At 39.7% G+C, this 24,010-nt stretch overlaps 1 protein-coding gene across 1 annotated transcript in view; it reads right to left on the reverse strand.

The window, feature by feature from the left end:
• The window catches only part of ABCC9 (ATP binding cassette subfamily C member 9), a 70,499-nt gene extending 56,030 nt beyond the window's left edge, over positions 1–14,469 (reverse strand). Inside the window, exons 1-8 of the mRNA XM_030959611.1 lie at positions 14,373–14,469; positions 12,973–13,016; positions 7,751–7,854; positions 6,068–6,233; positions 3,123–3,264; positions 2,638–2,759; positions 1,572–1,738; positions 652–894 (exon numbers count right to left, since the gene is read on the reverse strand). Of these exons, the coding sequence (XP_030815471.1) occupies positions 652–894; positions 1,572–1,738; positions 2,638–2,759; positions 3,123–3,264; positions 6,068–6,212 (819 nt within the window). The 5' untranslated portion in view covers positions 6,213–6,233; positions 7,751–7,854; positions 12,973–13,016; positions 14,373–14,469. The remainder of the gene's footprint in view (positions 1–651; positions 895–1,571; positions 1,739–2,637; positions 2,760–3,122; positions 3,265–6,067; positions 6,234–7,750; positions 7,855–12,972; positions 13,017–14,372) is intronic.
• Between the last annotated feature and the right edge of the window lie 9,541 nt (positions 14,470–24,010).

A 24,010-nucleotide genomic window follows, 5' to 3' on the forward strand; every position in this document is an offset into this window, starting at 1 on the left:
GGTAAAAACAATTGTACTGATAATTGCTTCATCTCAGAAGGCACAGAAAGGAGCCTGCAGCTCCATTAGCTGCTGGAAGCAAAGAGCTGCCTAAATGCATCCAGAAGTTTCCCTGGAAAATCCTGCCCTACCCAGTGAGTTTTCCCAACCATGCTTTCTGTACTGGGTCTGGCTGGGATGGAGTTAATTTCCTTCATCGCAGCCTGTATGGTTCTGTGTTTGGGACTGGTGACTAAATCACTGCTAAGACGCCAGTGTTTTGGCTACTCTTGATGTGTGGTTTTGGCTATTTTCCCATCTTGAAAAAAAAAAGGGTGAAAATGAGTGTTTCCAGCTGAAACTATGGACAGAATGACTTCCAGTTTCAAAAGTAGCTAAGATTTAAACAAATCTTTCACTGTTAAAATCTAGCAAGTCTGTTGTGGTTTTAGTTTCCAGTTGCACTCAGTTTGGCAAATCTCTCCTGCTATAAATTCACTTAAAACAAAACAGTAACTATTGGATTGGAACTTCCTACACAAATGTTTCACCTTGGAACAAACAGTCCTAAGTTAAAAATTCCTAAAATGAGGATTTAATGAAAGCCGAAGAAATTCAAAGTAACCCTGTGGCTCTCTAAGGCCGAACAATGACATGGACACCTGTTATTACCTTTTGTTCCTCATAGGCTTCTTTGAGACAGACATAATTTGTCAGCGCTCTCATTGCAATTGGCAGCTTCCCAATGGCCTTCAGGTCCACAGGTTTCTTGTGAGCAGAAATAATGAGAGTGTTCATCCACCAATAAGTTGCCTTTGATAGCAAATTGACAAATGGCTGCAGGAACCTCACCCCCAGATCCTGCAGATCCTCTGGAGGCTTTACTTTCTGAGGGTTCAAGAAAAACACGTACCTCTGCAAAGGAGAAAACAGACAAACATGGGCTCAGAAATCATCTTATTGATAGTAATTTTTTAGTAAAAACTATGTGTAAGACAGTCTCAAATTTGCTGTTAATGGTCATTATATGTGGAATTTGTGTGTAAATAGGAGCATTTCCATTTTGACAGATAACTGGCAAACAACTGAGCAACATGGGATGTGGATACTTTCTGAACCCTATCAGTACCACCTATCTCAAGCTGAACAACAGTAAAAATGAATAATTGGGAAACAATTTTATTTTAAATTATCATGGGTAAGAACATATGCTAACTTAAAGATTGACTACATAAATAATTCATTAGCACTAACACAGCACATATTTTACAGATTGCATCCACCTATACCCTCCTCATGTGCACAAATATGCATTTATCTACGCAAATATGTGTGCACTTTGTGTGGATAGATGCACACAGGCACACACACACACCAAGCCCAGGGGATACGTCAAGGACATACATTTTTAAAGAGATTTAAATCACCACTGATACCTGCAGAATTAACCAAACCTTTATGGCTAAGCTAAATTTGGGCCTAAACTTGGGCCTAAACTTGACACAAGCCAGAGTTCCTAGGACTAAGGAGACATCTTCACCCACCATGATGCCACTGATATTTGTCTAGATCCTGAGGAAGAAGGCACATACCCTGACTCGGATGACATTGATCTCCACAGCCATCAGCAGCCCATAGAGGATGACCATGATTCCAGTGATGCAGAAACGCAGTTGAGAAAAAGGCACCCCATCCTGGCAGTATCTGACAAGCTTGATGGTTTTGGTGACAAAGGCCATTATCCAATAAAGGAACAGGGCTGTAAAACAGGTGTGTGTGCATAATTTAAAAATAAATTAATACATAAGTGTAACTACAGCATTTTAGCTTCCATGGCTTGATATGGTGCAGGCACAGTGATCCTCTGTGTCACTAGCCACTGTTTTCTTTCCTGGGCCACAATCCTTCAAAAAGATCCACAATAGCAGATCTTCACACAGGTACAAAACTCCACTGAAGAGGACTTAATCTGAAGGGGAGCTTTGTTCTTATAGTGAAGGAAAAGGCACACAACTTGACAAAAGTCATATTGCCTCTTAGAAAAAGCAGGGTGCATCCCAAGTGAGAATACAGAAATGTGCTCATTTGGAAAAGGAGCTTATGGAATTTAGTGTTAGCCTGCATCCTGGCTGGTATCTGTCAGGACCTTGTTCAGGTGGTTGCGTTACAGGCAATTTGGACAACGTACTTGTATGAAACATTATTCTGCCACATCTGGTCTGACCATCTCCTGACTGAGAGAGCAGATGGGATAATCTTGGAATCGGCTGCAAAAGATGCTGAGAAAGAGCAGCATCTGCACAGGAGTTTGTGGTCAGATCATTATTCAAAGTGGCCTTTTGAAACAGTCCTTTTGAATGCAGACAAGTTTTTCCTCAAAATTATCACCAGTGTTAAAAAATACCTAAAAGCTCATTATAGAAATGACACAGGCATGCAAGATTTTCTCTTTTGTAATAATTTTAAAAGCAGTTTTCAGTGTGTACCTTACGAAAGGTGCAATAACTCCTGTGATACTACCAGTTGCAAGAGCAGAGAGTTATTCTTCTCTGTTTTAATATTCTCACACATTCCACCATCCTCCTCAACATACATGAGCTGAGTTTGGCTAAAACACTGGGATTTGTAAGAGCCCATAAATATCAGACCTAGACTTACCCAGCAGTAACTTTGGAAAGTTGGATGTTTCAATATTATGGTAATATACTATGGATACAGTGGCAGCCACAAATCCCATTATAGCTGGTAGGAAGAGATGCAAGTGGCGAGATTTCATTTGTCTGAAAATAAATATGGTATAAATTAGTGAATTTGGTGCCTTTTTTTCACAATTGTGTGGAGCCATAAGTGTTCTGTTAATCTAGTGAGGAGGAAAAACATGAATTTCTAGAGACAAAAAGATTTTTGTCATCATGAGTGCTTAACTTTGATCAAAATTTGTTTGCCATTATAGCTTGAGAGAAGAATAAATGCTAACAACAGCTTCACCTTCATCCCATTAAAACCTGGACAGTTCATGAAAGGATTCTATGAACTTTTTGGGGCAAAACCTCCTCATGCCTTACTAGCCAGCCCGTCAGACATAAACATTGTTCATTAACAAATGCAATTAGCATGGTTATCCACCAAACTCTGCCACTTACGTGTCAGAAACAATCCCCTCTGCTATTTCACACACGTGCACGAACAGCAGGGTGAACGTCAGGATCCACCGCAGGTTGTGCCCAGGGAAGTGCAGCCAGGTATTGTGGTGAATCTGAACTTTGGAGCTCTGGCTTCCCCAGCCTGGGAATTGATAGCAAGGAGAGAGAAAGGTTATCTCACAGCAAGTCAGTGACTGATCTGCTTATGAGTTTTCTGGGCCACACTTTCATGCAATTCATACAAACCCCCTACAGGCTTCAGGGTTGCTGTTACTAAAAAGATGACCCAGGAGTGTCTCAGTTGCCCCATAATTTAAATAAAACCCTGAAGACAATGAGGCAACATTTTTTCCAAATTACAATCAAAGAAAAGTCCTTCCTGGCCAAGCAAAATTATAAGAAAACAACAACAATGCAAACCACCCCAAGTGACACCCTCAGACAACAGGGACTGGCAGAGCTGAAGTGATGGCGTCCTCATGTCTTTCACAGTCACTGAAAGAGCGGGAAAAATTTCCAACTGATATAAAAGTTGCATCCTCAAATGTGGCCTCAAAGTGATGTATTTACTTAAAACAAGTATTATTTATTATCTATTTCAGGCCTGGTTGGGAGTACAGTCTGAGTGGAGGCTGAACAGTGATTTCACAGCTTCTCTCCCTCAGGTGCAGCCCAGCCTCCCAGGCCTCTCCATTGCTGGCCCCTCAGAGCTCCCAACACAGCTCCAGGACTCAAATTAATCAACAGATTCACCTTCAAGCCTATTTGCCTGTCATCACCTCAGATGTCACCTGCCATTTCCAGGCAAGATCCTGTCTGAGGCCAGCAACCCAGCAAGAGGTGGGGCACAGAGGATCTGCGGGAGGGCACAAGGCCTGACCACAGGCTGGCCTCTGGTGTGACGAGCCTCCGCCTCTGCCTCTTCCTGCACAGGTACAGGGCTGTCCTGACTCAGTGGGCCCAAATGTCCCTCTTACTGTAAAGCAAAACCTGGAATTCCCTGACAGGCTTCCCAAAGCCTGTAGAGAATCCCAACAACAGCACATTTTGGGGAAGTAAAGAAACCAAACAAAAGGAAACAAAACTAACTCAGTTTAAAACCCAGGATGTGCTTTTGCTACACAAGGATGCAGTGCCTAATCGTGCTCGGAGGCTCACCAGGTGACTCAGGAACACATAAACCAAAACCTAAGTGTATTTATTCTTGGAAACTGTCAGCATTTCACCATTTCATCCTTGGTTAAGACACAAAATTCTCCAAGAACAAATTATTCTCTCTTCTCCATAGCTATCTCAAGCATTTTCTACAGTTCTCTAAGACTTTCCCAATCTAATGTGGTTTTCTTTGACCTTGCTCCTGTCTTTGTCTCTCTTAAGATGTTTTTTATTTTTTCTTTGCCCACACGTCTGCACAAACGCAGCTTATCACCAAATTTCTGGTTTGGGGTCAGTCTATACCATGGACTCCAGTTGGCTTTTAATGCTCCATTCAACAACTATTTGTCCTGATAATTAGCATACAAAATAGAAAACAAAGAATTACATACTTACATAAATAGCATACAATTTAAAAATACTATTATTTTTCCTAATGTTATTACGAAATAGAGGGAATTTTCAGCAGCTGCAATACTATTTCAGAATTAATTGGCTAATACCTCTAAAAACATTGAAGCAGCACTTTGTTAAAATGTTCTAAAATATTATGTTTGCCCTCAGACCTTGCATTGTACTTTCATCAAACACTACTGCACAAAGCCCTGTGCTTCAAAGAGGACCTGCATCTCACCTCAAAGGAAGAGCCAGCACTGAGGCAAAAAACCCAGCACTGTTGGAGAGAGTTTCCATAACCCTGGGGTTTCTTTCTGGTCCTTATAATTTGGTAGAATTTGTTTCTTATTCTCTTGCTTAATTATTTAATTAGTTATAGTCACTGCATCATGTCACAGTTAGGTACAGACTGTCTTAGCCCGCAGGTTCCTGTAGCATTTTATTCAACTGCTTTGGAGTCTTTTTGCATGATGAAAGCCCTTAAATCTCATGTCCAAATACAGTCCCAAATTCAAATCTTCCTTGTGGAAGAAATGCCTTACCATGCATCTACACATGCAACACCAGGAAAATAACATGGAAGAACTGACATGGCATTTCTCATGCAGTTGTCAGGAGAATATTTATTTTCACTAATACTTTTGATGGTTATTCAAGTCTCATAATCTCCTATGATCAGTTAGAATGCCACTGTTTGACCTCTCTGGAAAAGTATTAAATTGTATTTATTTCACTACTGCAAATTAACTGGGATAAAAAGACAACTGTAGAAAAAAACTCTTATTAGAGTACTAGCTTAGATGGGTTTTTTTACAAGACTATGTGAGTTGAGCCCCTTCACTATCCTACATTCCTCAAGAGGAATTTATCATTTCTTATTTTTTACTTCTGTTGGGGAAAAAAAATCTCTATTGCTCTACTTCTGTTTACAAATGTTAGCAAAGAAGCAATTGTTCTATATTAAATATTTCCTACACCTGCCCTAGAATTAGATCCAATGAGAACATTTTGAATATTCTCTGTAATTCACGTAACTTCAAGGAAATTCAGACCCACTGCCCTAAGTCTTCTAATATCTAATAATAACAGAGGTTGCAAGTTGCCAATTTCAAATCTGAAGAAAACTTCCGCAGAGAGAAGTTTCACAGCAAATTTGGATCTGATCTCTCTGGTTCTCATACATCTCTTCATGCTGATTAGTTCAGATTTATATCTAAAATTCCCACATTTCAGCAGGTTGGCCTCACATCCTCTGGGTGAAGCCATTCTTCCTCTTCTTTTTTCAGAATTCATAAATACAAAGCATGCAATGGTTCCACCGAGCCCACGCAAACACGACTGAGTATAAACACATACTCGAGTGTGGGATGGCAGAGCTCCATAGAAGAACTCACCAATGAACAAAATTGGGAAGGTGATAAACAGCAGGAAGACATGAGGAACCAAGTTGAGGGCATCCACAAAGCAGACATTCCTGAGGACACCAGCACTGATGTTGTAGGCTGAGGCATTGTCGTTACCACAAAACGCGAGTCTCATCTCTTCTGGAGGGTCTGGCTACTACAGAAATAAGAGAAATGTTGATTACCAAGAGTGCCAGCACTCCCTTTGGCTAAAGACAAAATAAATATAATAAAGAGAAAGGGAAGGAGCACACTGAACAATCCATAGAGAATAACACAATTGTATTTTGAAAATTATTTTTGGCAATGTCAAATACAAGTACATTAGAAGGCTGTGTTTATATGACATTAGTATTATTTATATTTTTATAACATTGTTTATATTTAGCTGCATTCATTATTTAAGGGCTATTTTTAAATACATTATGCTATAACTTCTAGTGCTCACTATAGGCAGAGACACTATGCTGCAATAGCTCTGTGAGAATATAAAGAAAGAAAGTAGAAGATTTGAAAAATAGGTATTTCCATTTTTCATAAGAAAACCCAAATGGACATAAGTTGACCTGTGTGTTGCTGTTTCTTTGGTGAGTCAAGACTGTCTGTGCAATATCTACAACAATTTGTTGCACTGCATTCCCAATGCAAGCTCTGAACCTTTGGTAATTGTGATCTGGCAGCTTTGCACTTACTAATATTTTGTATTTCTTCATTGTCACATAGAACAATGGCCACACACAGGAGACATTACAGAAAAATGACGAACTCTTAACCAAAGTAGGTGGTACTGAAGATTGCCTAGGCAGTAAATCAGCATTTATGTTTGATCCTGAAAACTCTTAAACATGTGCTTAGACTCATCCCAGCAGTCTCTGACTTCCATGACTTCTAGTGAGATTATCTTTGTACACCATGATAAACTCCCGTGTTCGTGCTTGCAGAGCATGGGCTGTAGAGTGACCCTGAGTTATGGCCAGGTCCTGGCTAAAATCAATCTATGCATCATTTATTTCTTCTTTACAAGAAAGTTTTCTTTACAACAAGATGAAACAGACTGCAAACAAAGTCTTTCCTTGCTTATTTCTTTGCCTGAGACTTACACAGAGCAACATAGTGCTGTAGAGTAAGTTGTGGAAACTCATTTATCCACACCCTTTCTCAAATTTTACATGCTAAAATAGAAGGAATATATTTAATTCAGCAAAGCATCTGTCTGCAAGAATGTTGGTATTAATAGGTTTTGCAGAATCGGAACAAGATAGGGATACAGAAAATTATAAATGCAGTTTAAAAACAAACCAAAAAAAGGCAATTGAATAGGGAGAAAAGATTTCCTTCTTTCCTCATATAGTTATTAGTTCTGTAAGTTGTTTAAACAAGGTAATCACAACAAGGTAAGCATAAACTACACAGGTAGTCCCTTAGAAACAGAACAAACACTCAGATCTTCACAAAACTATAGAATTCAAATAAGAATTTTGAGCCTCTGCTAAACCCCCTGTTAGCTTTTAAGTTCTTTTTGGATCTGAAAATCACAACTCATATCAAAACACAACAGAGAAGAGGAGTTTCTTTGAAAGGAGTGTGATAAATGCACTCCCTTTCCCAAATATATCTGTATTTTATGGCTGAGATTTACCCGAAGTTAAGCATAACTCGCATTCAGGTACTCACTGTGAGGCAAAAGCTGAGGGTCAACGGACTCAAACTTCAGTAACCACCATCTGCTAACAATCCATGTGCTGTAACACAATTTGATGGAGATTTTGGCCCATTTTCTATAATGAATAGAGTGATATGACCACTATCATTCTATAATTTTATTTTTATACCAAAATACATTCATAAATGCATAAGGCTAGTAACAAAAAATAAACATTCTGTTAATGCGGGATCTGTCTGAATATATCAAGGAGTTATTAGCAAAACAAATAAGGAATTAAAAAAATATCTACACAGAGGTTGTTTGGGTTTAATTTGTGACAGCTTGACATGTCTTCTTTAAGGGAAACATAATGATAATGGTAATCTCTTGAAAATCAGAAGTGCTGTTTCCTCATTTTTATCAAAGGTCAGAAGTCCAAGGGAGTTCTGCTGGGAATTTTCCTCCCTTTCCCACAAGGATGACTCTCTTCTGAGGCAGCATAAGATGCTGTTGTGGTCTAGTGGTTGGAGTGGTACTGAAAGGCAGGAGAATCCTGGGTTCAGATGACCACTGAATCATTTACTCCCTGTGTAGCTTTTGGCTTCTAGTCAAAAATCAATCTGGGAGAAAGGATGAAAATCACATCCAAGGGAAGCTAAGGGAACTGTTGTTTTTTTCCCATTTTTCTGGAAGGGAAATAGAATAGAGGCAGCAAATGTTCAAGTGAAGGACTATTAACTGCAGGAAGAATGTTTTCTCTTAACTGGAGACCACCATCAGTTTGCAGAGGTTTCCTATCACACCTCAAACAACAGTTGCTAAAAGTCCTCATGCAAGATGCATCTTTGAAGAATCACATCTGAATCTTCACAAGAATCTGTGCTGGGCCTAGTGCTGTGATGGAGTATCACAAACAGTATAGTATGGAGTGGCCAGTAACATTCTTAAAACCAATTGTCTTTTGCACATTGCCAGGACTGAGAAAAGAACCTGGTCCTATTAATTAATACTGATATCTAGAGACAGTGCCCATCATACTGGTGATCTTTTTCAAGTGAAGGTAAGGGCAGTCTATTCACAATACTTCTGTTCATTTCAAAGAAAGAGAAGTATAATTTAATTGCCTTCTCTTAAAAAGAGAGAGAAAATCGAGTCTAGGTTGGTTAGTTTGTAAAAATTCCCAGAAAATAAAAAAGATTTCATGGCAAATGAAACAAGATAGGGCAATTGACACTAAATTCCTAAGATTTTTTTATCAGAAAACCTCATCATGAATCAGTTTATCCAGTGACCATGTTCATTAAACTTCCACAGGCTTAAAATCTATCAAAATATTCTGATCAGTGTTGTGATGCTGTGCTGCCCCAGTGCAGCTTTGGCCTCATAAAATGCCAAATCATAAAATGTACAGCTTCCCTGTTTGGTAGCACTCAGCTCAGGACACACATCCAGTACAGTTTGGCACTGATAGGGAATACAGGAGATAAGAACTGAGGAAGCATTAATAGTCCAGTAATCCTTCCTTCCTCCCTTCCCTCCTTTCTTCCATCCATTTTTCCATTTCCACTGTGCTGGGAACAAGCTGTGGCTGGAAGTGGAGGATTCATATTCCGCATCTGTTGGCATGTCCCAAATTTCATTACACCTGCTGCTGGCAGTTCTCTGGATCTTCAAGAATGGTGTATGAAAAGACCCTGCACCACCTTAGAGCTCCGAGAAATAATGTCATCTCCAGTGTGCCTTGTGGGGAGACAGGAACCACTCCATCCTTCCCTTCCCATCCATTTCTGGTTCAGAAGGCAGATCCCACACACCCTTCACAGTTTTGTTACTCAAACCACTGGACCTTGCTCTGTTTTTTGGAAAACCTAGATACAGAGGAAACTCTGGAGGGAAAGACATGCACAGAACTATCACCTCCTGGAATAAATCATGTAATGTAGTTCCTGCCTCTTGGCTCAAGTTTCCTAGATAAGGGAAATATACTGGATGAAGTTTTGCTGATATCAAAGGGAGGATGCTTTGCATTTACAGTCAATGCCCTTTGGTTTGAAGCTGAAATTAGCCATTGCTTTCTGCAGCGTCAGGGCATGCCTCCAGAAGCTCATTTCCATTAGCCTCAAAGTTTAACAAACTGTGTCTTCTCCAAAGAAGGACAGACAGAAAGCCCCTAAGGCAGAAGAACAAATCCTTGATTTCTCTAGACAGTACATGGTATTTTTCAACAATGCTTTTGCAGTTCCACTAAAAATAACAGGAGTTGGACCATGACAAATTTTCAGATGCAATCTCTCATCCAAGAAAACAGTGCAGCCTTCAGTCTTTTTCAAATAAAAATTTGATAATATAATGGCAAAATTTCTTGGGCCCATGCTCAGATCCCATGGTTGGAAAGTACAGTGTAGCTACAGAATGACACATTTTTAGGGCTGCAAACAAAGCTTCAGACTAGTCAAAGCTGCACTTTTAAACAGCATTTCAGTATTGCAATTTAGAGAGATTCTAAGAATTTTTAAAGAGTTTTAAAAAGCCTCAGCTACACTGACTTTTAATGAGCTTTGAAAGCTTTCACTCATAAAACTGAGCTTGGAAATTAAGACAGTTTGAAGATCTTGATTGCAGTTACCCAGTGAAAGAGTGAAAAGGTACCATTCTCCTCTTTCTGTACAATCATAAGATTTCATGAAATGAAATGAAAATGTAAAAATTAAGAACAATAAATTAAAACCAAAAAACAAACCACAAAATAAACCCAAAACATGAAGAATTGAAGAATTGCAGTTGTGCTTACTGTCATAACTCACTGAAAACTGTAGCAGGAAAGGAAGATGGAACACTTCTATGACTGACCACTGATCAAATTTGGTTCCCTGAATAAAAATTAAACTATTAAACTATTCTTCCCTTGGCTTTTACTCAATAGTAAGCAAATGCTGGGCTTCAGTCAGAACTACATCTGTAGAGAGGGAAAAAGACGTATCTTGCCCATGTGAGGAAGTGCTGTTTGTTTCTCTCCATGCTGAGCTTTATGCAAGTACATAACTAAATACACTGAATACTTATTCTGTATTTTCCACCCAAAAAATGACAGACTGTTAATCACACAGAACAGCAAAATCTGTAATGCTGAAGGTCTTTGAATTAGACCTAAGCAAATGAGAATACAGAGCTCACTCAAGTTTTCCCACCCTGTGGTCAAAGATGAGCAGGCAGACTTTTTAGGCCACAATAAGTATGTGGGGAGAGGTCAAAGAGGTAAAACTGGGCTGCAGAGCCACAGGAGGAGAAATTTGAAGAGATTTCTGTTGCAACAGGAATGGAAGAGATTAAAGCCTTTAATGCTCCAACTCAATGCATTCCAGAACAGCAGCTGCCCTCCTACACCTGCCAGGACCCTTCCTTGGGAACACTGGAAACAGTACTGCCTGGAAGGGTACACAGGTGAATTAAGCAGCAAAGCCAGATGGGTTTATCACCCTCTGCAGTCTGCCTGCCTTGCTGGGGGCTCACAGTCCAGCAGAGAGCCACACAAACATAGTTCAGTCTCACAATTAACAGTCCTGGTCACTGTGGTGCTGTTCCCAAGATAAGAAGCCCTGTTCACATCAAGCTCAACATCAGAGCTGGACTGCTGCAGTTTTCCTACTTCAATTCCCAAACTGGCTCATGCAGGACTGTCTCAAGGACATAAACACTGGAGAAATGTCCACCAGCCTCTTAGTAAAATTTATCTGTGGGTCCCAAAGGAAGGGAGAGGCACTGGAAAACAAAGGCCTCTTTTTCTCATATGCATTGACCTTTTCTCTAAGCTCATGCTCAGGTTGGAACCTTTGGAGCTGAAAGCTTCTCTACAGGAAGATGGCTTTGACTGGCCAACAGCAATGTCTGAACAAAATGGGAGCAGTCTAACTGCCACATTGAAAACAGCAATTGTGTAACCTAAAAGTGAATATTCTGGAGAAAACAGATGAAGGGTTAGAAAGCTATTTTGAAATTTGTTGGTCATCTGCAGTTATGAACCACTACTTCTCATCAGGTAGTAGCAGCCATTCAGAATAACTGTTAAGGGGCTCATAAACTAATTTAAAAAGACAATGTTATTCATAGTCATTGCAAAAAAATGGCTTTCCCAGAGAAAGTTTCACTTGCTGTTGAATACAGTAGGCCAACAAATTATGCTGGGATAACTGCAGCAACGTGGGTACATCACAATTTGCTTCACTGCTAATTACAGCAGGAATGTTACACTTTATAATAATATTGCCAAGCATGCTAGGTTTAATCTATCATTTCAGACATGGAAATGTAATAATGGGACAAAGATCATCTGATAACAAGCATGTGCCCTCTGAGGACACCAGCTACATTCAGCAACCCAGCAGGAGTGCCAAGTGCCGGGTAAGTTTTTGTTTTAACACTTGTAGGCTGGAAGGCCTTCGTCTTTCTAAGTTACTGTCAAATTACTCACTTTAACTTCTGTCTTTATGAACTCTACAACTCATCAGAGATTCTCAGAGGTGGTTTTTCCTTCTCCCTTTGAGAATGGCTTGTGCAGAATAGTCAGTAGGAGCTAAAGCCATCAGCCAAACTTCACAGAGGAGGGGAATGGAAAGAATAATTAGGAGGATGGGCCCATGTTGGTACCAGTGGAAGGTAAATTTCAGCTCTCCTTTACATCATTTGGGAATCTGATTCCCTGTTGGTTTACTTTAACGAGGATGTGAACTATCTGAACAGCAGTTCACCCTTAAATGAAATAGCTAAAAAAACCCTCATGTCCTTTAAGCATTTAAATTTTTATGCTAGGGTCCCCATTACTGGCAAGTTAAGACTTCCTGGTTTTAGGCTATGGTGGACAGACACAGTCATAAGAGAATAAACAGAAAACAGAACAAAAGTGATTCATGAACAAATATTCACTGTGAAGAGAAGTTTTAGGAAGAAAGAAAATAGGTCAAAGTCGTAAACATGGAAATGACAAAACATTGAACCTAAACACTCACAAATCTCATTTTAACAAGCATAAATGGGGATTCTCAGGGCACTAAGCCAGTTCATGAGATATATTTTCCATAAGCAATTCTGAAGAAGACAATGGGAAAATTGTAGATAATCTAAATTGCCATTAAAATTATAAGAACATCCTCACCAAGTACAAAACTATAAGAATCCTAATTAAAGACATTTTAACTACCTTAAGGGTCTTTTAAAGTGGACTTAAAAGTCTTCATATTCAAGAGTTTGATCTTACCTGAATTATCACTCTGATCGTCATGCTCTGCAAGGTACTTATGACTACAAAAAAAAGAGTATAAGTACACTCCTCAGGTGGAGCTTGTTTGGGGGAATAAGAATATTTTGAAAACATTTATTGCAGTAGTTCTGTTGTCCATACTTTAAAAAAATACATAAATTGATAGTTGCACTTCCTAATTAAAATATATCTGTTTACAGAGCATATTTGTGTCTCAGTTCAGATCAAATTTCATTTTGGTCTTAGATATAATGCGCATTATATGCCCATATATACATATAAACATGTATGTACATACATATGTGTATGCATATAGGTGCAGGGTGAAGAAAATACTCAGAGTTTTACAAAAGTACTTAGTATCTTCTGGATAAATCACAAAAGTAAAATTTGTCTTTTGAATTTCCTCCTAGAATTTCCCATAGTAAATTTTAACTAAGGACAAATGATTAATTTATAGCTTTGAATAGAAGGCCTAACTCTGAGGTTTACCACAGATTTTAGGTTAGTGCTCTGAACCTTTTTCCTTTCTAGGTTGAAGCCTTCTAGTTTGCTCTTCTTACCTTTCTAAAAGCACTCTAACCCAACCCATGTGATCTGTAGTCTTGCAGAGAGTGCTGCTGAGCTTACGGCAGAAAGCACTGTCCCTTTAAAATCTATTTTATCAAAAACGACCCAATACAAAATACAATTTTCTTTTTATTCCTTATTTAAGCTGTGACCACCTATGCTCCACAGACCCCTCTTCCTTGCTAAGCGCTGTCCCAGCTCCCCTGGGCCTCAGGATGATGAATTACCTCTGGTGCTTGTCAGCATTCGCAGTGCTAACTGCTGTGTGCCACAGCCTGATCCAAACGGTGCTGAAGTCAATGCAAAGAATCTCATTGACTTCGGGAGCCTTCTGGATCAGACTCCAAACACAGGGAAAATCACAACGGCAGTGGTGCTAAACAGGCTATTGGCACTGCAAAGCATTTCACACAAACATCTGCAGTGGTCTCACACATCTAAATGCATCGGTTTTTTTTTTTCTTTCTTTCTTTTTTGGAAAGCTTCTCCACACAATGCGATCCCCAACACCAGCGTGCTGCGCTGCCTGCTGTAAAACCTTCTACTTCACATTGCCAAGACAGGACAGTTTAAAAAAAGAAACATAACCCTGTGAACAGCAGCAAAGAAAACATCAGCAGGAGGGGACGGTAAAGAGAGAACGCCTGCGAATGAAAAAGGAAAAAGAGATTGGAGTTGTAATCCCAGGAAAGAACGAGGAGCAGCCCTGTCCCACAGATATAAAGGGAAGGAGGAGGAGGAGGTGGTGGTTAGTGGGAGATAATGGGGGGAGGGTCATCGCATGCCCCGTTTGGTTGCTGAATGTTAGATCAAACTCTGCAGCTTACCTTTGTAAACACAACCCCAAAATACCAACCCAAAGTGTCACTCGGTTGTGCTATGTGATCAATATCATCCCGATGGCAGGATTTTCCTCCACTTAGTGAAGCCGCTCCAAGCCCTGGAGTGGATTATTTTTAGGCTGGTGATGGGAAGATCAGCTGCTGCCTCCTATCGAGTTCCCAAAGTGCACAAACTCTTCTTGCCTTTCTCATACGCTGAAGGGGGCAGGAAACTGGGAAGAGACAGGCAAGCAAAAAGGACCAATTTTTCACCTCCTGAAGCTACAGTCCCCTGGGATTTCTTCTGCTTGCTTTTATTTTCATTTTTCCCTCTCTGGAGCAGTAAGATTCCAAGAAGCTGCATTGCAGCACATGGACTATTGGCAGATGGCTATTCTGAAGTAATCGATTTAGACAAGGTAGTCTAACTTTTGGCAGGCTTGCAGAGATTCAGCTTTTGATTTCTATGTAATTAATCTTGGATAATTTGAATTTGACAACACAATTTTGCATGTCTTCCACTGTATTAAGCAGAAAAGTCTACTCAGATATTTTACTTTACTCACTTACCTAAGTCCCTCCAGCTCTTCTGCTTAAAATACTGACCAAATCTCACTTTTTGATCACACAGGTCTGCTTCTTGTGAAATGCCTTTTTAAATACTTGAAATAAAATTCCAAACTAATTCGATGCTCATACCAGGAATATAGTTTTCAACACAATAGCCCTTATTTACATGGGATAACATTTTTTAGTTGCAAGATCCATGATATAAGTTTACTTAGAGGTGAAGAAGTCCCAAGAGAGCCCACATGTGGTCAGTTGGTTTGCTTGCTCATTTTCTCACAGCACCATCAAACAAAGATGAACCAAGATTAGGATTTTTCCATTGTGACAGTTTTACTTGAGCCTTACAACTTGAGGCCATAAATTGCAAAGATCTGGGACTTGTAGCACCAGACATGTGGCAATGCAGGCTGGTTTTGAGTACAGCTGTTGGAATCACAGAATAGCCTGAGCTGGAACAGGGACACAAGGATCACCCAGACCAATTCCTGTTCAGTCATTCAGGACTGAAGCTGGAGGCCCTTGGGACAGAATTCTGCTTAGACCTCACAGAACCCAGGAATTGCATCTAGATCATTAGAGAGCAAATGGTTTCCAAGGGATTGAGGTCAAAGATGCTTCCATGTTTCCATGAATGGGGTTACACAGAATGCTAAGCTGAGAATGGACTTGGATAGCTGAGGCCAAACACTGCAGGATTTATCAAAACCTTGGCAAACCCAGACTGCTCCTTTTTCTCTGATGTTTCAAACCTGACTGGTGTAGGAATAAGAAATCAGAAACCTCAGAGTTAATTAGTACCTTTTGTTAGCTCCCATTGATTTGAAATACCAACACAGCTTTACTCTTCAACAGACCTCAACAGTCCTCCAAGGCACTTTAAAATCTTAGACCTGTGTTTACTTTTTTTTCCCCTTTTATTTCTTCCCTTTTCATGTGTTAAACACTTTAGAAAAAAGATTATGGATTGAAAGTCTCTGAGTTGTCCTATATATCTATGTTTGTTAAAGAAGATTTTTTAAAAAATAAAAATGTTTTAACCCATCTAATCATCTGAAATAGCATTGTCATGTAATATTTTTGAAAATACATTTAATTTCTGACAGAAGTGAGTAACATTTATGGTCACAATTTTCTTCACCAAAACATGACTATTTAGTTCACTGTAATTCAGTTCTGTCTTTTCTACAAAATCGTTTAAACCATTTTGGAAGGAAAAGGAAGGAAAAAATAAGGCAAAATGAACATGGAATCAGACAGCATGTTTCATTTTGCTGTTTCTAAATGGGGCACTTTCATTTCTCTACATGACAAGCTAAAGTGTTTTGAAATGCATTTTAAAAGGATTAAGAAAAATGAAAAGCTCTGAAATGTCTGCCCTGATCTGGCATTTTGTATCAGGGCTTTTTGATTTGTCAGGGGGAAGGAGGGGGGACGAAGAGGGAAAAATGGTAATTACAGGAATTCAAAGTGTTTCAGGGAATGATTGGACGTTTAAATGAATGGAAACAACCACAGGCCGAACCTCAGGTACCCCCACGTCCAGCACGTCACCGGCTTTCCCAGGCAGCCTCCAGAAGACGAGATCTGGTACCGACATCTCCCCAAGCCGAGGCTGATTCAGCTGCAGAGGTGCCCGCGGTGCGGGACCGAACCGGGCACGGCACCGCCGGCACCGGGACTGCCGCCCTGGCAGCGGATGCGGTGGCGGAGGGAGGCATTGCGGGGAGGGATGTAGGGAGGATGCGGGGAGGGACGCAAGGAAGGATGCGGGGAGGGATGCAAGGAAGGATGCGGGGAGGGATGCGGGGAGGGATGCGGGGAGAGATGCAGGGAGGGATACGGGGAAGGATGCAGGGAGGAAGGATGCGAAGAAGGATGCGCCACCCTCTCGGGCTCCCGCGGCCGCCGCTCTCCGGGGCACTCACCGGCGGCGGGGGTCCCTCCGCAGGCTGGAGGCCCCGCGGCCCCGGAGCGAGGAGAGCGCCTGACCATGGCGGATGGGCAGCTTAAAGGCAGAAGCTGCTTCACCTGATGGCTACGGGGAGGGAGAGGCAGAATGCAAAATATTCTAAGCAGATCTTCACAAAACCGCTGAGTTTTGGCTCCTTCGTTCTGTGAAATCCATGGCCCAGCCGGCACTGATTTCCACACCCTGGTGGGCTTCCATCAGCTTGACCAGCTGAACCCAAAAGAACTAAAATGGTGGAGGAATAACATGTGTGGGAAAAGCTTTTCATAAATTAGGACTCACCACTGTGAGGAAAATGACAGGCGCTGCAGTGTGGATTTATTTGCCACAGGACCTGGCTGAGCACTCTCCACCTGAACTGTCTTGGTTTATTTAACTCACTAACCAGGAAAGGAAGGTGGCTGCACTCTGGACCCTGCTCACACAACAAGCTGTTCTGGTTTCAGTGCCAGCAGCTCTCTCTGCCATTTCCCATATTGTGGGCCAATCCACAAGTGCCCTTCTACAGCATTTATGGCAGTCAAAGCACTGGACCATAAAGAATTTCCAGTTATTAGCCAAACTCAGAGACATGCCTGCAGGCTCCTTGTCTTTTCCATTTCTTAGGTGAAGAGCTGAGATCACCATCATTTCATCCACTAAAGTAGCCCTTTTGGAGAAAACCTCTCATTGTGCTGTACTGGATAAATTCCTTGACTGATTTTAAACCAACTTACATAATTTATACCAGGGCTTTATGCTAATAAAAAATTCAGAGTCGATTATACATTAAAAGTTATGGACTATCAAGTCTTTATTTTGCTTCTAAATTTGTCACGGTGACAGAATCCCCACAGTGCTGTGTCAGAACTCGTGCCATCATATAAAAAGATCAGACTGACACAGCTTTCAAGATTAATTTTATTTACACTTACAACCCTACTTTAAAAAAAAGCTTGCTGTTTTCTTATTTTTTCTCTTAATTACACATTGCTCATTTTATCTAAAGAAAAATTAATGCATCTAACAAGACAATTGTAATGAAGTAGCAAAGACTTAATTTTTTATTTAATTTTTTTTAATGTCATAGAAAATTCAGCCTGTTCTTTGGATAAATTCTCTGTCTGTTTAAAATATTTATTGTTATTAAGCGGGGGGCAGTAGAAGCTTAGTATTATTTGAAATATTTTCCACAGTTTTTTTTTTAAGTTATCATGCCTGGTTTCTATGGGGAAAAGTGTTGTGGAAAATATATACAGCAAAATTTCAACAGAGCAATCTAAGTAGTGAACAACTCTATATGGAGAAGGATGAGAAAATCCCAGACCTCAGAGTTCATCTCTATAAAAGGTGTAGAAAGCCACAGGCCTTAAACAGGGATTTACAAAGCTTCTGACCTTTGAGGGACAACGGCACTGTGGTGGAGTCAGAGGCACCAAATAAGATGCTACCATTTGCCTGGGTAGCTCTTGATCTTGGCAAAAGTTAGACCCTGCACACAACACAAATTTTCAGATCTCCAGGTTTACCTGTTCTGTTTGACAAAAGCTGTTTTACTAAAAACAAACAAACAAACAAACAAACAAACAAAACAACATAACTCCACAACAAACCACCAATACAGGCAACCAAAAACATGTGGTTTGCGTTACACTATTTTTTTCCTTCAAAAACCCACAAAGTCTGAGAGCTATTCCTTTCATATTGAAGGGCTTTTCAAGGCTGTCAAGGATAATGCAAGATCTCCACATCCTCTGAGAGTAGTGGAGTTGCATCATAAATATCATAAAGTAAACCTCATGTACTACAATTTAGATTCTACCAAACCCATAGACCCACTTGTACTATAAATGACAATGATATTGTAGATTTTACATGTATGTCTGTGTGTGAGGAACTGAAGAAAAGGGGATTCTTTTTGTTTAAAATAATCACAGAATCATTAAGGTTGGAAAAGACCTTCAGGGACATCAGGCCCAACCTGTGACCAATTCCTACCTTGTCACCCAGCCCAGAGCACTGAGTGCCAGCCACATCCAGACATTCCTTGGACACCTCCAGGAATGGGGACTCTCTCCTCTGTGCCATATTGGATTTGAGTCTTCTAGGCTGACACTGGACAATTCAGACCATTCTTTTGCATTGCCCAGAAAATCTTCATTATTTCTAACCAGCAAACCCACCAGTCAGATTTTAAACCCTCTGCAACCAAATCAGAACTAATGTGGGATCAGGTTCATTTTCTCCCATTAAACTCAACAAGGCACCTACATTGTTCAGTTCCATTTACAAATGTTGGCTTTTAGACATGTAGCAGTCAGAAATAATTTTAGGTGTTTAATTTCAGAGTGAATGTCTGAAAGGGGCATTAGATACTAAAACAGAACTTGCCTCACAGAGGATTAAATGGCAGATGCTTGACTGCTTATGTGTCTGCCTGCTACTAGGTTCCCTATATAGCATTTAGAGAAAAATACATTTTTAGATGATTATTCTTTTCATTCTAAACCAGATATAGAAGACAGTGGGAACTAATTCCACCCTGGATATGACTATCTCATCTCCTGGAGAATGACAGTGTCTATATGGTTAAACTTTTGAAAACTTTACCTGTATCTTTCTCTTTTTTTCTTCTTTTGAGGTATGGAAATAAATTTTCAGCCTGAAATATTTTTGCATGTATATTTTAAAAGGCCAATAACCATGACAAGTGTCTAGTAGAGGCCATCCCCACCATTTTTACTACACCTGGTAGAACCCACACAGAATGTCTCCTATGTGCCTTTCCATCTCTCATTGTAATTCCATAAGTTTTCCTACTTGAGACCTGCCACATTTGATGCTGGTAAAAATGTATAGCATAAGGAAAAACAAATCATCAAAACGATTAGAAATCTCTTTGACAGGAAAAGATTAAATTCATTTGCCTATACTAACCCTGAAATCTGACATGTGTTGCATACAAAATATAGTTTGCTTTTTTTTCCGTTATTTGTTCCATGTAGAATACATTCTTTAAAAATCCACTACCTTAAGAGGATGTATTTAATCCTTAAGAAGATTCATACCTTTTTTTGCAGGCAAGATATGTAGTGCAGTGCCTTGCTTTCAGAGAAACATTCAACCATAAAGGGTCCCACATCTGCTTTTTATCTAAATCCTCATCCTCTAATCTCTGAAGCTGCATATCTGTAAGCTGGAAGCTTCTTAACATATCTCTGTTCAGACTTCTGGGAACAGAAAAGAACTTCTGTTCAGATTCATTTCCATAAAAAGAACAAACCCCAAATACATTTAAAATCATTGCGATCACAATTTATGTTGTATTTCAGTTAATGATTGATCATCCAGGTAATTCAACTGCTGCAGATTAAGTTCAGGATTAAGTTGAGGATTTAATACACTCTGCCCTGTCCTTTGTATTATTTGCTACCCCCGTATTTAGCACAAAATACTGATGTCCTGGATCTCAGATCTTTTCTCATTTTCTTCTACCTGATGCCATCTGCCACCCTTGCTGGAAATCAGGGAATGGTAATGTAAATCTAAATTCCATTTTATAGTGCACAGAACTTTATTATATGTCACTTTACATGGATTAAAATTGGGGAAAAAATTAATCAAAATATCAAGATTAAGTTAAAATTACTCATTTACAGTAGGACATGCCAATGGCCCAGCAGTGGAAGACAGTGTCTTAGCAGAAAAAATTTGAAAACAAATTAAAACTTCCTAAATTATCCAGCAATCAGCATACTGCAGAAGCTTTATGTCACAAGGAATGTTGCAGCCAAAACACTTTCTGAATCTCCTGGGTAAGGTATATCTAAGGTACTTGTGTAATACTTCATTAGAGGCCCATGACACCAGTCTGACAGCGTGGTCAAAGGGTTCATATAGGTAAAGAAAAAAGGGGATAAATTCTTACAACACAATTGGTTCAGGTCTAAGACAACCACAATACCATATGGTACAGCAATTATAGAACATTATACTGCCTTTGTGGTGAAAACAGCAGTTCCTGGGGAACAGTAGCAGCAAAACACCTCCCTGAACTGTACAATAATTCCAGGCAGACTCTTGGCAGACAGCATAAGATTTTTTAATGTGACTTTAGGAACATTTACATCAAATCTGCTGTAATAAAGCAAAAGGTCTGAGAAATGTAAAAGGGAATTAAACAGACTTTCATCATTGTTCATTCTCTTTTACATCTTGTCCCTGTAACAGTGACGAGCAGCACAATTTCGTTTCAAGTGGCCCAATGGGTTCTTTTGCATCTTTGCATAAGAAATGCTGGTACACAGAGGCAATCTGGCCACCATCAAAATAATATGACCAAAACCACCCTAGCCAAATCTTCACTTTGTGAATTGGTATGTAAATGGACTGCACTCAGCTATTCTGCTGAACTGATTCTTCCCTGCTCCCAGTAATCACTGGAAGATCCCGCTGGTCTATGTGCAATTCTGTGTGTAACATGCTAAGCATTCTCACTCTAGCTGCAATTAAAAATGAACCCCATCTGTACAATCCAGACCCAAATCTGGTCTGTAGATGCATCATCATCCAGCAGTTGCTTCGAATTACAGGGTTTTATCTACAATGAGACTGATTTTGTGAGCCAACTTGCAGCAACTGACTGCAAGATGGGGCTGAGGGATGTCTGAGAGAAATTGAACACAACTGGGTTTAAATTTCAATCATAAGGCAACAGCCACTAGTGGTAGGAATCATAGACATATGACATGTTGTGCCTGAACAGATTCTATTATATCCTCAGGAGGTCAAACTCCCATTTTCCTTTTCAGAAAATTCTAGATGGAAATAGGAGTTCATATGTCCAATACTCAGTTCATACATTGTACGGTGCCCTGAGCAGCTGATGTTCACGTGAACTCTTTTATTTAGACTAAAACACCACAACAAATTCACTTTATCTGTTGCTATGGCAATACAATGTTGTTGGAAAAAAGTAGCTAATGCTATTGTGATTCATGTCATTCCACAGAACTGAGAAAGAAACTGTGAGAAAAAGTGAGGGGAAAAGAAAGGAGAGACACTTTAGAGGATGTCTCTGGGAATATTTGTGTCTTTCAGGGAAAATACAGCTGCACATCCTTCTTACCTTCATTGAGCAGAACCTTTGTAGGTGGCTTCATCTGAACTGGATATTTGGCTAAATCTCTACTCAGCCCAGGCAGCTGGTGCTTAATTAAACTGATTCAATGCTAGTTGATAGGAAAACCACAACTAGCAGAATTGGGTGGAATTTTATTTTGAAAAGTTTTTGTTATTCTGTCTTAGTCATTGAAAAAAAAAAGAAGTATTTATGTTATGTACTTACTTTTTACTTACAAAAATACAATAATTTTTCTTATTTCTACTTTTTTCTCCCTCTTTTATTTCTTCCCTCCTTTTAGAAGAAAATCACAGAGGAAGAAACTGAAAAATCTTATTTTTCTGATGTTTTTAGGGTCCATAGTACCTTGTATTTGTAGAGATGACAATTATGATAATATTGTGAAAACTCTTATGTGTCAAAAATTTATCTTTCTTTTTCCAATGACATTTCTTTCAATATTTTCAAAATGCAAAATCTGCGGCTCCATATTTTGAAAGTTTTAACTTGTCTTCTTAAGAAGCAGTCCTAACAGTGTTCCTACTGAAGCTGTGAGGAGATGCAGATTCCTGAGCTCCTGAGGAAACTTCCAGAGCTAACAAGAGATACATTAATTGAAGTAGTAGAAGAGGGGGAATATATGGAGTGATTATTCATATATGGAGCAGGGAATATATGGAAGCAGTTATTCAATGTATTAAATATTTTATTATGTCTGGGGAACCCAATAAAGTGGGATCCTGATAAATAAGCTGAAATGCTATTTTCTAATGGATAATTTGCCACAGTTTCTGGACACAATTTGAACAGTAAAAACCAGGATTCTTGCTTAGAAAGTTTTCTCTCATGCAAAAATGCATTTCAGCTTTCACCAAGAAAATTTGCAAGGGTGGACTAGTTCTCTTATCAAACTATTCTGTGTTTTGATATCAGGTATCACCAGCAAAAGTGCCACTACAATTTTGAAACAACCTTCTTTTCACCCTCAGTTTGAAGCATTCAACTCTGGTACCTAAACAAGATGTACCAGTATCCAGGCATCTTCCATCTACATATGGAGCTGTGAGAAGAGTGACACAGGGGGAAGTGCCCCCTCCCTAGTAAAAACTCTTGTTTTCAGACCAACAGGTGTCATTCCCCCTGAGCTCTAAGAAACACACCAATAAAGACAGAAAGTTACTGGTTGGAGCTGTGGAACACTTGATATGGGGAAATGGGAACACACACAGGAGGCAAATCAGCCTGAAATTTAACCAGGAGACAAAAATAATTGATAGAATCATTGTGTGCTTGTGCTCAGTGTGGCTGTGGTCAGTGCCATGAGGAGCTCTGGCTCCAGAACAGCATCCCCTTGGAGATACCTGCACTTTCTGTCTCAGTACAACTAAGCCAGCCTGAGAAAAATATTTCCGTCAAAGATACATACTTTAGGTAGTTTGCACAGGTGGTGACGGCTAAAGGAGATGTAATGCATTTCAAACACTCTAACAGGTAAGAGATCTAATTGGCACCATTCACAGCACAGGTCTTTGCAAGTGCTGTGCTGTCAACAGTTACTAAAGTTTTCCAGGAGTCCTTTCCTTAGAGACAAGGCAGAGATGTGATGTCTCACTGTGGTTTAGAGTATAATTTGAGGTTACATAGTAGTATAAATTGAGATTTGAGTCCCCCATTATCAAAATTTCCTGGACTGGTTTCATTTTGAGAAAATGACAAAAAAAACTTGCAAAGGCAAGAATAAGGGTATCATGATAGGGAAGATGATAAAATTACTAGATAATGCCTGTCTCTAAAATGTAGAGCTTTCTGTGTCCCATTCTTTTGCAAGACATAGCAAGGAAAAAGTTCAGGGCATGTGAGTTACTCAATGTCATCTTAGTCACCTCTTGGCCCAAATGGTCATCTCAGCCCCCTGTTTCCCCTCAGGAGGCACTTCAATCAAAATTGCATGACTGAAACTGCTTAAAACCAAAACCAACTATAAAATCATTTTATAGTGAATGT

The sequence above is a fragment of the Camarhynchus parvulus genome, chromosome 1A (assembly GCF_901933205.1).
Source record: "Camarhynchus parvulus chromosome 1A, STF_HiC, whole genome shotgun sequence".
NCBI classification, from domain to species: domain Eukaryota; kingdom Metazoa; phylum Chordata; class Aves; order Passeriformes; family Thraupidae; genus Camarhynchus; species Camarhynchus parvulus.